General features: G+C 39.9%; 1 protein-coding gene across 1 annotated transcript; it reads left to right on the forward strand.

Moving 5' to 3' along the window:
* Positions 1 to 4498: 4498 nt before the first annotated feature.
* Positions 4499 to 6058, forward strand: LOC133824413 (uncharacterized). The gene is made up of 2 exons (XM_062257290.1): positions 4499 to 4919; positions 5373 to 6058. Exons 1-2 carry the CDS (start codon positions 4499 to 4501, stop codon positions 6056 to 6058), a joined length of 1107 nt encoding a protein of 368 aa, XP_062113274.1.
* Positions 6059 to 14579: the final 8521 nt, after the last annotated feature.

Below are 14579 nucleotides of genomic sequence, written 5' to 3' on the forward strand. Positions count from 1 at the left end.
CTTCTTATTTTAAGCACATATAACTCTGATCGAATAACTCATTTCCCATTTATTTTCATACCAAATGTATGCACGTGATCACAAGGGAAGTGATTATTCCATATCACCAGAATGTTTCAAATGTTGGTCGATGATCTTTAATATAATTGACCAAATACCTTACTAGAATCAGGTTCTCCTTCTGAATCATCTTCTTGAGTAGGTGTTCAACACCATCTTTAACATTTTATCTTTACTCCCGACTAGAAATATCGTCGTAAGGACGGGGGATTACACCAAGGAATTAGGAGATTCCATCCCAGGGACTGGACATATATTGTCCATTCTAACACTGTTGACAATCTCTTAGTCGAAGTCCCGATCAGTGAGAGAGTTGCGAGCAACAATTCATTAGTTGATCTGACTGTAACTGTTGCTATTTGACCTCCGATATGGAAAGAGTTAAACAAACTGCACGACAATGAACAACTGCAGAACCATAGGTCGCAAGGCAAGTGACCACTGGGAGAAACGAGGAGGAGATAAGAGCTGAACCGACAACTGAGGTTACTAACACCATAAGGCTTCGAGCAAAGTTAAAGCCACAGAAGAAAATGCCTATCACTTGGCATATGGTGTCGCTAGCACTTTGTCGAGCAACACTTGAGAGAGTTACCCCGATAAGTATGAAATTATAGGAATTAACATGATCACTTCGTGAGTCGACCAATGGGCTAACCTTCCTGGAGGAGCCTATAGCACCTAATCGCACTTCCATATTATAGCTGGTGCAACTTTTCCTCTACACAACTTTTTCAGAGGGGTGGCTGAATACTTTGACATTGCTAACTTCCAAATAACTCCAAATGGGTATTTAATGCTCTTGGCATTATATATCCTCTACCACCATTTTCACTAAGACCCTCCTACTCCTCTTGAATTCCATTATTTGTTCAAACTTAAGTCAAATCCCAATCAGCATGGCACATGCTTCTTTTATTTGTGTCATTAGGTCACGGCAAGGGTGTACTTAACCGAGACCACATTCAGGAGCAATGTTGGTCAATATAACAAGGAGTAATTTTTGATGATAAACTTGGTCGCCAAAAATCCATCTTTTCAATGAGGAGGTAATTAGCACCTCGTCTCTAGCCAACCATAAAGAAACACTCGGCATTGTATGTTAAAAAATTTGACAAGTGCCATCATTTTTAGACCATAGCTCGAGCTACACTTGTCGAGCTAAACATGATTCACTCACCCTGGACTTTTTCCATCTGGGGATAGATTTAATCGGGTCACTACTGACAGGGAAATGATGAGTTTGCTATGCTGTGGTTACCGTGGACTATTTCACAAAGTGGACAAGAGCAGAATCATTAGCAACAATAACCTTGAAGAGAGTACTCGATTTTGTCATAAAGAACATAATTTTTTGTTTTGAGCTCCCAAGGAGGATCATGTCAGACAATGTGACCAATTAGATAGCGATCTGCTCATAAACGTTTGTGAAAAGTACAAAGTAATTAAGAGTTTCTCTTCAATAGCGTATCCTTAGGCTAACAGGCAGGTCAAGATGGTGAATAAGACCATCAAGACAAGCTTAAAAAAGAGGTTGAAATATGCTAAAGGAGAACAGCTCCCATAAGTTCTTTGGGCATATAGAACTTCTCACCGCACCTCTACTGGGCACACACCGTTCTCACTAACCTTTGGAAGCAAAGCAATGCTCTCGGTCGAAACCTTAGTGGCCTCGCATAGAGAAATGACTTTTAACTAGGAGTAGAATCATGAATTACTACAAGCAACTCTGGAGTTGATTGAAGAGCAGTGAGAAGAATCATAGATCCATCTCGCTCATTACCAACAGAAGGTAACTAGATACTTTAATTCAAAAGTCAAAGAGAAGAAACTCGAGTTGGGAGATTTAGTGCTTCAAAGAGTATGTTTGGCAAATAAAGACCCTAAAGATGGCATCCTGGGTCCAAACTAGGAAGGAGCGTATCTATAACGTCCTACTAATTAAGAACCGTTACACCGTGTGTTTAAAATAGTGCATAACTCGGTAAGCGAGTCATTTGGACTCAAAAGTGTAATTAAAATTAAACAATGGTTTATGTACTAAAAAGTTTGGTCAATAAACTTAAACTTTTCATTAAAAGGTCTGACTAAATACAAGGGATCCCAAAGGTTTTAAATCAAAAGTACAGATTTATCATAGTTATAAAATTAGCCGACCTAAGCGGTAAAATCAAACTAATAACCCTTGTTCCTCAAAAGTATCTCGTCCATGGCGGTCGGGCAGGAACTATGACGCTCCTACAACTGTCCAACTCATGGCTGTTCCATCTTTCCTTTGCCCTTACCTGCATCATGAAGCACCCACGAGCGAAGGCTCAGTAAGAAAACCCAAACAAGTAAACAAAATCCAAATAGACATTAACATATACAACATACTTTATAATCATCACATATTCATAAATTCTTCAATCAGTATACGACTCATACTGAGTATATGAACAACGCGCACTTACAATGGCCCCACCACTATGGCGCATATTGCACCCAGGTAATGGCCTCACCACTATGGCCTATATTACACATGTAATTCCAGTAATGGTCTCACGGCCAAGCGATGACGATCACAATCAATCAGTATAAGAAGTTATAACCACAAAGGTTTATACAAAGCAGATATTTAACTTTAAACAAATTTTTGACATGGCCATCCCTGTGGCCATAATCAGAGCCCATGCCCTACACTTGGTGCAAGTGCCAATTTTCTTACCTCGAGTCCTAAGCGATTTAGTTTAACGACCCAACGTATGATCCTTTCCCCTCGAGCCAGTGATACACCCTATTCACAACCATAACAAGGTATAACCATCAAGGACCGAACCAATAAAGGCTTTCAGACCAAGTCCTAGCCTTTGGGACCTTAAATCCTACTAAACCGGGTAGTAGAAACATTCTCGATCCTTTAGGTTTGGGTTCCCATAACCCAAAACTTGATTTTTAACATTTTTCCCATTTGAGCCGTGGCGCCCCCCTTTTTAAGAGAAATGGGCCCACAAACATATTTAATATACTTAAAAAATTCACATAATCACATAATCAATCATAATTATGCCCTACTAGAACACTAATCACAATGCATAAGCAATCATATCATAATATAACTCATATAATTCACATAATCACATATATAATCACAATTAAATCATATTAACACATAATTATTCCCTACTGGCACACTAATCAAGGCACTAAGCCTTATTAGCAAATATGGGACGTTACAGTATCGAATCATAGAGATTCTGCGAGAAGGTACTTTCATAGTAGCCCAATTAAGTGGAGAAACAGTTCCACAAACTTGGAATGCTTTGCATTTAAAAAAGTACTAACAATGATTAGGTTTATTGCGAGTTTAGTCTATATGTTGTAAAGCTTATTTATAAAAGCTGTTTCTTTTAATTTTCCTTTGATTTAATAAAAAAATGGTTGTTGTGTGGTTTAAACATGGTACCGAATTCTTCTTAATTTTTGTATTATCACTGTAAAAGCGACCTAGAACATTCATAAATTCTAATCTCTTAGGGGCATATACCCTTGGCAATAAGTTCTTTGAAAATTTTTGTAACTTAGAATTTGGAAATTTGGAAATTTTGTGGTTTATTAAAGCTTGATTTTTTTTTTAATTATTTTAAAAGTTAGTCATTGACTGGGGGGTTTCTCTCTCGTGATTTTCCCTTCTTCCATGGCGAAGAAGAAGAAATCTGTTAGGAAACCGGTGACCATATCTGATGACCAAGGCCTACCTTCAATCCAAAGTGAGAAATCTCAAACAGAACTCGTTCGTGAAGAGGATATTAGTGCGGAAGTTGTTCAGGTTCTGGGTAAGACCCAAACTGAGTCTGATTTGGGAGTGAATACTAATGGTGTTGTACACGATGGAGCGCTGAAAGTAGCTGGGTCAGCTTCTTCTAGTTGGGCGGATCAATTGGAAAGAGGAGACTATTAATCATCGGCTCAGCAGCATTGGAACCAATTCAATCCTTGTAAGCTCTCTTTTAGTGAAAAGAAACTAGAATATGCTGAACCTCTTGTTAAGGATGGTAAGAGGATTGCATTGATTGATGAGGATGAAGTAAGAAGTCAGTCAGCAAATTGGAATTCAGCAGTCATTTGTATGGTTTTAGGAGCTAACCCTCCTATGGCTGTTTTTGAAGGCTTTATCAAGAGAGTTTGGGGTCATCTTGGGATTGCTCAGATTGCTAGAATGACTACGGGTCTGATAATGGTGAAATTTAATGACGAGGCTACTCGTAGCCATGTTTTGGAAAATGGTTGTCTTCATTTTGACAGGAAACCAGTGATTGTGCGACCTTGGACAACTGATCTAAATGCGATTCGATTGATTCGCTCAGTTCCTTTGTGGATTAGACTTCATGACCTTGGTCTTCAATATTGAGGAAGCAAGTGCCTTAGTGCTTTAGTGAGCACTATAGGCAAGCCGATTATGGTAGATAAATTTACCCGAGAGAGAACTAGAGTTCAATTTGCCAGGATTTTGGTGGAGGTGGAACTCTCAGATAATCCTCCTAGAATTATTCATTACATGAATGAGCATGGTCAACTAGTAGAGCAAGGGGTGGAGTACGAATGGCTGCCAGTCAAATGCAAAAACTGTGAAGGTTATGGCCATATTATGTCTGATTGCTGTCAGGATCAGAAACCACAACTGGTTCAACAAACCATTTCTCCTGAGCTAGAAAAGGAAAAGATCAAGCTGGTGCCGGTTCCAACTTCAGAGTTGGCCACGGAGCAGGTTGTAAATACAGAATCTGGACAGGGACAAAGTTTAGGTTCTAAGGAAATGGTTGAGGAAACATCTGTTTGTAGGGACAGGAATCAAAGAATAAATGGAAAACGCCTAAGAAGTTAGGGCATTTACATAAGAACGGTCACAGAGATAGTAGTAGCAGCAAGAATGGTCATAAAGATGAGGTCCAAGGTAAGAAATTGGCCAATCTGTTTGGGGTGCTTCTGGAACAAGCAGAGGGGATCGAAGGAAACAGGGGTAAAGGGCAATCTTCTTATGGATAATTGCAATATACTTAGTTGGAACATCAGGGGATGGAATAACCTGAAAAAGCATGCTGCTGTGTTAGAAATTTGTAGTAAGAATAAAATAGGGATTGGAGCTATTTTAGAGAATAAACTGAAGGGAATAAGAGTGCAAGAACTAATGGTTAATAAATTCAGGAACTAGGACTATTATACTAGTCCAGTGACAGAGGGAAGGATCTTGATTATATGGAGGAAAGTGTTTGTCAATGTGAGTGTGTTAGAGGAGAATTCTCAGTTTGTTCACTGCCTGGTTAAGATGACAGGTCACAATCACTCTTTTAGTATTACTTTTGTTTATGGCCGAAATACACTGGAGGAGAGGAAGGCTTTATGGCAAGGTTTAGCTCAGCTTGATCGTCCAACTTACTCTTGGATGGTTTTAGGTGATTTTAATGCTCTGTTTACAGCTAGAGGTAGGAGTGGGGGAAAATCAGTGTCACCAATGGAACTTGTAGACCCTTCTAATTGGATTGCTATGACTAATCTTGAAGCGCTTATGAGTACTGGATCTTTTTATACTTGGACTAACAATCAAGAAGGAGGTGCTAGAATTTATTCTAAAATAGACCATGCTTTTATTAATGAGGATTGGTTAGGTGGTTTTCCTAATACTTCTGTTGTGTTCAAATGGGAAACGGTCTCAGATCACTGCTCATGTACCATTTCTATGTTGCCAGTAGAGAACTTGGGTATCAAACCTTTTCGGTTCTACAATTTCTGGACTGATCATGTAAACTTTAAGCAGCTGGTTATGGATAACTGGAGGCAGCCGATGAGGGGGAAAGGTCTGAAATCTATCTATTTGAAGACAATGAGGTTAAAGCATAAATTGAAGAGCTTCAACATGGACTGTATTGGGGATTTAGGAGTTAATTATCAATCAGCTAAGGATCAATTTCAAGAGGCTTTGTTACAAGCTCAACTGCATCCTCACAATCCTGCTTTTTAGGATACAGTTAAGATTAAAGCAGAAAATTTCAGAACTCAAGAAAAAAGATATTACAGTTTTTTGACTCAAAGAAGCAAGATAAATTGGCTAAGACAAGGTGATATGAATACGACATTTTTTCATGCTTGTTTGAAGAAGCGCAAGGAGGCTAATAGAATAGCTACATTCATTAATGAACAAGGAAGAGTGGTGGATAATTTCTCTGAAGTTGTTTCTCATTTTATGAATCATTTTAGAGGCATAATGGGGAGTTCTAGCTCTGCTTCCAAGAAGTTAAACAAGAAGTGTGTTGATATGGGGTCAAAGCTGTCATTAGACCAGTAGCTTCTGTTGTTAAAGTCTTTCTCGCACAAGGAGATTCGCGATGCCATGTTCAGTATTTCTAGCATTAAATCTCCTGGCCCAGATGGTTATGGTTCAGCCTTCTTTAAGGTGATGTGGCAAGACATAGGATATGAGATTTGTAGAGCTATACTTCATTTTTTTTAGTCTGGTTTTATACCAGAAGAATTATTGAATACCTCATTGTCCTTGATTCCTAAAGTGGACAATCCTAGTAGGGCAGTGGATTATAGATCGATTGCGTGCTGCTCTACTCTATATAAATGTGTTTCTAAACTACTCTGTACTCGTTTAGCCAAAGTTCTCCCCGAGTTGGTTCAGTCTAATCAAGGAGCTTTTAAACGAGGAAGGTCTATTGCTCATAATGTCCTTATCTGTCAAGACCTCATCAAGAATTATAAAAGATCGGCTATCTCTCCTAGATGTGCTATTAAAATAGATCTAAGTAAAGCCTATGATACAATTGATTGGAGATTTATTGAGGAGCTTTTAAAGGCTTTATGTTTCCCAGCTAGATTTATTGGGTGGATAATGACTTGTCTGAGCAAGACGTCTTATTCTTTAATCTTGAATGGTAGGATCCAGGGCCGGTTTAAAGGTGAAAAGGGTCTTCACCAAGGGGATCTGATTTCACCTCTGATATTTGTTCTAGTGATGGAGTATCTCACTCGAAGCCTCCATTTAGCTGCTCAGAATTCAGCATTCAGATACCATCCGATGTGTAAGAATCTCAAGCTCATTAGCTTATGCTTTGCTGATGATTTATTGATTTTCTGTAAGGGATCTCTGTCTTCAATTAAGGTCATTAAGACTGTGCTTGGGGAGTTTAGCTCTGTAACAGGTCTGCACATAAATGAGAAAAAATCTCAGATTTTCTTTGGAGGAATTTCTGATGCTGAGAAAGTGCATCTGTCTGCTAAACTGAATTTGACAGAGGGCTTATTTCCTCTAAAGTACCTTGGTGTCCCTATGAGACCTACCAAATGGAAGCATGAGGATTGTGATGTCATTATTCAGAAAATCAAAATGAGGTTACACACTTGGGCTAGTAGACACTTTTCTTATGCTGGCATAATGCAATTGATTCACTCGGTTTTGTTTGGGCTAAGAAACTATTGGATGAGCATTTTTGTTCTCCCTCAAAGCATAATAAAAGCAATAGAGAGGCTTTGTCGTGGTTTTCTTTGGGGAGTTAATGGGAATAGATGTAAGGCTCACATGGCTTCTTGGGAAAAAGTTTGTCTGCCTAAGGTGCTTGGGGGGCTCGGACGGTGGAATCATGCTATTTTAGCAAAGTACATCTGGGCGATATCAAAAAAGATGGACCTGCTGTGGGTGAAATGGATAAATTCCATTTATTTGAAAGGCTCTGATTTTTGGACCTATAATCTGCCTCCGGATACGAGCTGGTACTGGAGAAAATTATGCAATCTGAGAGTCAAATTTAGTAGGGAAGATGTTAAGGCTGCTGGTTTATCTGGGAAGTTTTCCTCTTCCATTTTATATAACAACTCTCTATGCCACCAGTAAGTTGGATACCACAAAGTAGTTTGGAGTAGATTATCCCTGCCTAAGCATAGATTTTTGTTATGGCAGGTTGTCAATGCCCAGCTACTTACATTTGATAACTTGCTTTGGTTTAGAGTGCCTTTAGACTCCTTACTTTGCCCAGTTTGTGGTGACTTTGAGGAGAGTCATGCCCACTTGTTCTTTGAATGTTCATTGTCTAAACAGGTGCTGGATCTCATTTTTGGCTGGTTGGGTTGCAATACTTGGCCTTACGAGTTTGACAGATGGAGGACATGGATTTCGAACAGAAACAGTGGTTTCATTTTTCATCTGGCTATCATGATATTAGCGGCTACTGTTTATAGTCTTTGGAGGAATTGTAACAATTGTATTTTTGATCATTTCTCTAAATCTGCTTCGAGCATAGCTTCAGAAGTTAAGTATGTTATTCATCATAGGCTGTTAAGTATTCATAAGCAGAAGCTTTCTGCTCAGGATCACATAATATTATCTCATTTTGTAATGTTTTCTTGAGCTGAGTTGTAGTGTTCAGTGGAGTTTGTTGTAGTTGGTTTGTTTTTGTTGAGGCTTTTTGTTTTTAGCCGCTGTTAGCTGTTCAGTTGGGTTAGTGTTTGTACTGTTCTTGTTTGATTAATGAAGTAATCTTTTCTTCTTGATCAAAAAAAAAAAAAGTTGAATTAAATTTTTTTTTTTGAATATTTTCAAGAAAATTTGAATCAAAAGGAAAAAAAATCCTAGACTAAACTAGGTAGGAGGCCTGAATACTAACATTAAGCAGTTAAAATCCTACATATAACCAGGTTCATGACCTGAAAATCAACTAGTCAGCTATCAAGCATGAAATTCTAAAAATACCTCGATCTAAAATAATTCCCTATAACTATGTATATGTATAAAAATTTAACGGTTTAAAACACAGTAATATAAGAGAAATATATAAAGGTTAGAGTCAAGTACATTTAGAACGAGGATAAATAACATCAAACAAAGCCATCCAGGAAAACTGTCTTAGCCTAAAATGCCTAATTATAGGGGATGAAAGGCACCCAAAAAACTAACAACAGATAAAGTCTTCTAAACTCTAAGCTTCGATAACATGCCCATGAGAAGAGACCTCATCCTCCACTAGCTCCCAAGGCTGTATCAACTGTTTCCAAAGGCTCATTCGCAAGATGATCTTAGAATTTGGTGTTGTACCGCCCCCATAGCACGACATCAAGGAAAGAGAAGTTGTCTTCTTGGTTGAAGCACCATACTTTGTAGACTCCCCAAGGCAGACTCCATCATGACCTCAGGAGTTTCTCCCTCAATATTCTCCATCTCCTTAACAAAATGTTAGTTGACATGCCCGACCAGCTGGCTGGTCAGGCCTTGATAGGACCCCGAAGGTGGCTAGGAAACTTGCCCACCTCTACACGAGGAGCTGACAGATCAGTTATTCAGGGAGCTAAGGGCGGAGCATCCTGGATTGTTACCACAGTCTCCTTCTAAGCCCGTGGATGGGAGGGAGTTATCTCATTGACCTTATTTTGAGCTCCCGTGGAAGACCCAGCCCCTGAGGTGGCCTTCTTTGGAAGTCTCTGTCTCTTGATAGCAGCCATATCACTCATATCGCCTTATGCAAGATGGTCAAAATAGGGTTAGATAAACTCCAATTAAAATTAGAAAATAGCAAGTAAAAGAAGAAAATCCTACCCTCCGAGCTAGAGGAGGAGAGTACAATAGTTATTTCCAGTTTATGGACAGGGTCAGCTACATGAGGGATATCTAAGTCTTAGACGACAGGGGGTGAGGGAGACTGTAACAAAATTACTTTGACAATGTTTCAGACTCGAGCTCATTGTCTAAGCTCGGATCATACCCTAATTGCATGGAGATGGGAAAAAATGGACAAGGACCAAAGGGATCCGAAGTCGGATGTTAGTATTGTATTGCTCAAATATAGACCTTTTAATATGTAAAGTATTATCTACAACTATGGTCATCTTGGAGAGGATAAGGTCATGACAAGGGACTAGGAGATCGACACATTCTTATATTGTAACATCCCTAGCTGGGTCCTTAGGGTGTCTAGTCACAACTGTAACATCCCAAATTACCTAATAAGGCTTAGGGCCTTGATTAGGGGGCCAAGATGAAAAATTATGGAAATTATGTGTTATGTGATATTTATGTGTATCATTATATGATTATGTGAGTTATATTATAATATGACTTGATCTACATGTTTATGTGTATTAAATATGCATGTGGGCCCATTTCTGATTAAAATGACAATTTTCGTAATTCGGCCCGTTATGAGTATATTTGACATATATGTGTGGGACCAAATCATTATGTGGATATATTTGGGTTACTCGGCATGAGATGATCCTAGGGAGCAAGTTAGCGGGAAAGTCACAACGGGACCAATACTTGACTCAGAGTAAGTCAAGGGGGGGTATATTGGGTATTTAGTACATTACTGGGTTATTGGGTAGTGGGAATAATTATTTGAGGATATATTTAAAGTTAGTGAGATCAAGAGAGAATTATGGGGATTTTTACTATTTTACTCTTGGGGGAATTTTTGGGGTACCCCGAGCATTGGGATTTGCTTAAGGTTACTTAAGCCTGAAGTAACCTGACAAAGGAAAAATACGTTCAAAACACTTTTTCTCTCCCTCTCCCGTTCTGTTTTTGTCGCCATTAGCATTTTTGAAGGAAACTCGAGTTTTATGGTTTGGATTCAAGCAAGTTTAGAGTCATAACGATTCTAGGGAAGATTCGAAGCTTGATAGATGGAGGATGTATCTGGAAAACATCTCAATCAGAGGTAATCCAAGATTAAAGTTATGAGTTGTTGAGTTTTTAGGCCTTGATTTGATTTTATATTTTTGATGAGTTTTTAATTGGATCGTAACATGGGTTTTGATGGTTTTGGGCTGCTGAGTTGTTTGGGAAATTTGTTTATGGGATTTGGCTATGTTTCGATAGGTTTATGGATGGATTTGACATGGGAAAAGCGAAGGAAAAACATAGTTCTTAGGTTGAGTTGCGACCCTGTTCTTGGGGAGCTGTGACTTTCTTGAATGAAGGAGAAGCAAGTGGTTGTGGGGCTTTTGAGCCGCGACGTTTGCTAGGGCGAGCCGCAGTGCTGGTGTAGGCAGGGAAGAGGCTCGGGCCTCTAACTTGAGCGTATTGCGGCTCAATGGTTTGGGGGCCACGATGCTTAAGGGATTTTGGGCCTTGGGGAGGTTTTGAGTGCAGGAACTCAAACCTTAGGGCTCGGGATCGATCCTACTACCTGGTTTAGTAGAATTTGACATCCCGTAGGCTAGGACTTGGTACTGAAACCTTTATTTGCTCATTTTCACGACATTCTCTATTGGTTGTGACTAGGTTATTGCTAGGGGCTTGGGACCAGGATCGTGCTCGAGGGTTGTTCTTAATACACTTAGCACTCGGACCTATGGTAAGAAAACTACGCCCAATACATGGTATATTTGATTAGGGCTTGGCCCGATTGTTGATTATGATTGTGAATAGGGCTCGACCCCTAAGTATAAACATGATTATGAATATTTCTGTGATTGATTGATTAAGCATGTGTGAATGCTCTGTTTTGGGAATATTATTAAAGAGGTATACTTGTGTTTTATTATTTGATCGAAAAGCCTTGGCTCATAAGTCAAGGGCGGCAATAGCGCACTAAGCGCTGGTCGATATGGTTAGGCCTAATCGGGAGCGCATTATACGCTTGTTCGATCCAATGGTTGTGGAAAATTACAGCGCCAGGTATGATGGGCGAGCTCTAAGGTTGGTGATATAGCCGATAGGGCACATGCCCCCGAGTTGCCTCATTAGTCCCAGATCCTAGGGTGCTGGGCCCCAGTATGACTTATTAACCACTTATTCAGTGCAGCGGGCCCCCGTTATGACACGATAGTCATTTATTTATAATTGTATGCATGCATGAGTAGGTTATTACTACTTGGCATGCTAGATTTGTATTTGGGAATCTGTAATTACTGTTCATGCATATGCTTAAGTTTTCTTGCTTAGCCTTGGCTCACGGGTGCTTTGTGGTGCAGGTAAGGGAAAAGGAAAGCTAGACCAGCCATGAGTTGGAGAGCTTTGGTGGCGGCGTGTACATATGCGGCTGCTCGTCCACCACGACTGAGGGTATCTCACAGGAACTAGGGTTGTATCCCTTATTTTGTCATTTAGGATGGTTGGTTGTAACTTTTGATTTGGTTACACCCTTTTAAACGTTTGTTTGTAATATTTTGGGATCCCATGTATGTATGAAACTTTTAAATGAGAAGTCAACAGTTCATTTGACCAAAATTTTTAACCCAAACCCTTGACGTTAACCTTAGTTACACGTTTATAATCAAATGACTTGATTAGCAAGTCTGACACTATTTAAAGTATACAATGTAACGGTGCTGGTATAGGAGGACGTTAGAACAACCTTCCTTGGATCATTGTGAGCTAATATATTGCTGGCAGCAGCTCTGTTAATACCATTATCATTGTTGCCTTGGTCAGAGGTTCTAGCTATAACGTCCTGAATTCCCTAATATGGCTTAGTGCCTTGATTGGGGGGTCAATAGGGAAATAACTGGTTTATTGTATTATTATGTGTAAATATGCATGATTATGTGAGTTATATTATTATATGACTGTATTTGCATGCATGTGGGCCCATTTCTTATTAGAAGGACATTTTAGTAATTTTGGCCCGTTGATGACATATTTGTATATTTATGTGTTTATGGATTGAGACCACATTATTATATGGATATATTTGGGCTATTCGGCACGAGGCTCTAACGCCTTACTTCCTTAGAGTCGTTACTAAGTGATTTATAAATGTGTCTTTAGCTCGCTAATCGAGGTTTTAGGTTAAAACGTGTGATTGAATAAAAATAAAGACTCATTTAATAAACATTGAGTACAAAAAATAGTTGGTCTTTCATTGAAATTCGTAAAAATGTTACATCGAGATCCCAAACACTGTTTTGAAATACTTTTACAACCCAAGGTAGTATAGTCATCCTAAGCAACAAAATCGAACATTTACCACATGTTCCTTAAAATAATTCCCAGCCGTGGTGACCAAGTTGGCCAAACATGTACACACCGCTCCATGCCCTCCAACTCATGGTTGTTCGACCCAATTTCCTTGCTCTTACCTACACCACAGAGCACCCATGAGTTGAGGCCCAGCCAGAGAACTTCAAGCACAACATGCAATAATAACACATACCAACAAAAATACTAAATAAAAGCAACAAACAGATACCAAATCCTACTAGCATGCATAATGAGACAACATTAGAATAGCTCAAAAGCATAAGGGCATAACAGCCTAATAGTACATCATTACAATAACTCAATACAGTAAGACAACACGACAACATAATAATACAACATTATATTAACACAACAGCTCAATGCTACAGCAGCGACCTTCACTGATCGGGGTGCGTTACTAGGCACCAAGTCCGTGGTCTCAGCCGAACCGGTGTGTACAACACCCTTGAAGGTCTCGCCCTGGCGGCCAGCATTCAGCATGCTTAACGTCGATCGTGGCCCCTTGCCACTTTTGGCTCTTGCTGCTCCTGACTTTTGCCGCTCCCAGCACTTGCCGCCTTGGCTCTTGCTGCTCTTGGCTCTTGCCGCTCCCAACTCTTACGGATCAGTCACATCCACATGTTTGGCATAACAGTTATAAGCAACACATACAACACACCGCACCACATAGCTCTACGGGTACAATAATTCTCTTACCTGTGTCCCAAGATATCTGAGCACCACAATCCCGAGCACAGTCCTCTATCCCAAGCCTCGTTGAAAAGCCTAGTCACAACATATTTAAAATACTCATCCATCAATTCTAATCCAATAAATAGCTTCAAGACATAAATATAGCCTCAAGGACCTTGGATTCTACTAAACTGGGTAGTAGAAACCTTCCCGAGTCTTAACATTTGAGTTCCCAAGCTAAAACCCTCAAACTGCCAAAATTCAGCATCCGGGCCGTGGCCCAGCCCCCCTTAAGGGCTATGGCGCACCCCAAGTCAGAGGAAAAATGCCTCTCTGTTGAGAGACATGGGCCGTGGCGCACCAACCTTGCGCCGCAGCGCCTGGGCAACTCACCGTGGTCCCCTGGCCTATAAACTCAAGCGAGCCATGACGCTTGATGAACATGGCCGCGACTCGAGCTCGAAGCCCAGAAATTTCCCTGCGTTTTCTCAAGCCAGTTCCTCTGAAATCAACCCAAATCAATACCTAAACCCAGAATTAACCATAGAATTCATATCCAAACAATATCAACAGTATAAACACCCTAGAATGCTAGCCAAATCCCCCAATTCAGATCAAATTCACCCTAAGTCCAAGACTTAGTTAAACCTCAAATCTCAGCAGGAATTCACCACACAAGCACAATTAATCCTTACCTTAATGACAAATTAAATTTCTCAGTTGTTGTTAACTACTTCTAGACTTCACTTCCTTCAATCCTCAAGCCTCCTCCCTTGATTTTTTAGCAAGAAAATCTTCCTTAGCCTTGAGAGAGAGTGAGGGTAGCGAGAGAGAGAGAGAAAAAGGGAAGGCTGAGATGGTGTTTCTGATACATTCTAGAGTCTTAGGCCAAAAC

This window comes from Humulus lupulus, chromosome 3 (genome assembly GCF_963169125.1).
Source record: "Humulus lupulus chromosome 3, drHumLupu1.1, whole genome shotgun sequence".
Lineage (NCBI taxonomy): Eukaryota > Viridiplantae > Streptophyta > Magnoliopsida > Rosales > Cannabaceae > Humulus > Humulus lupulus.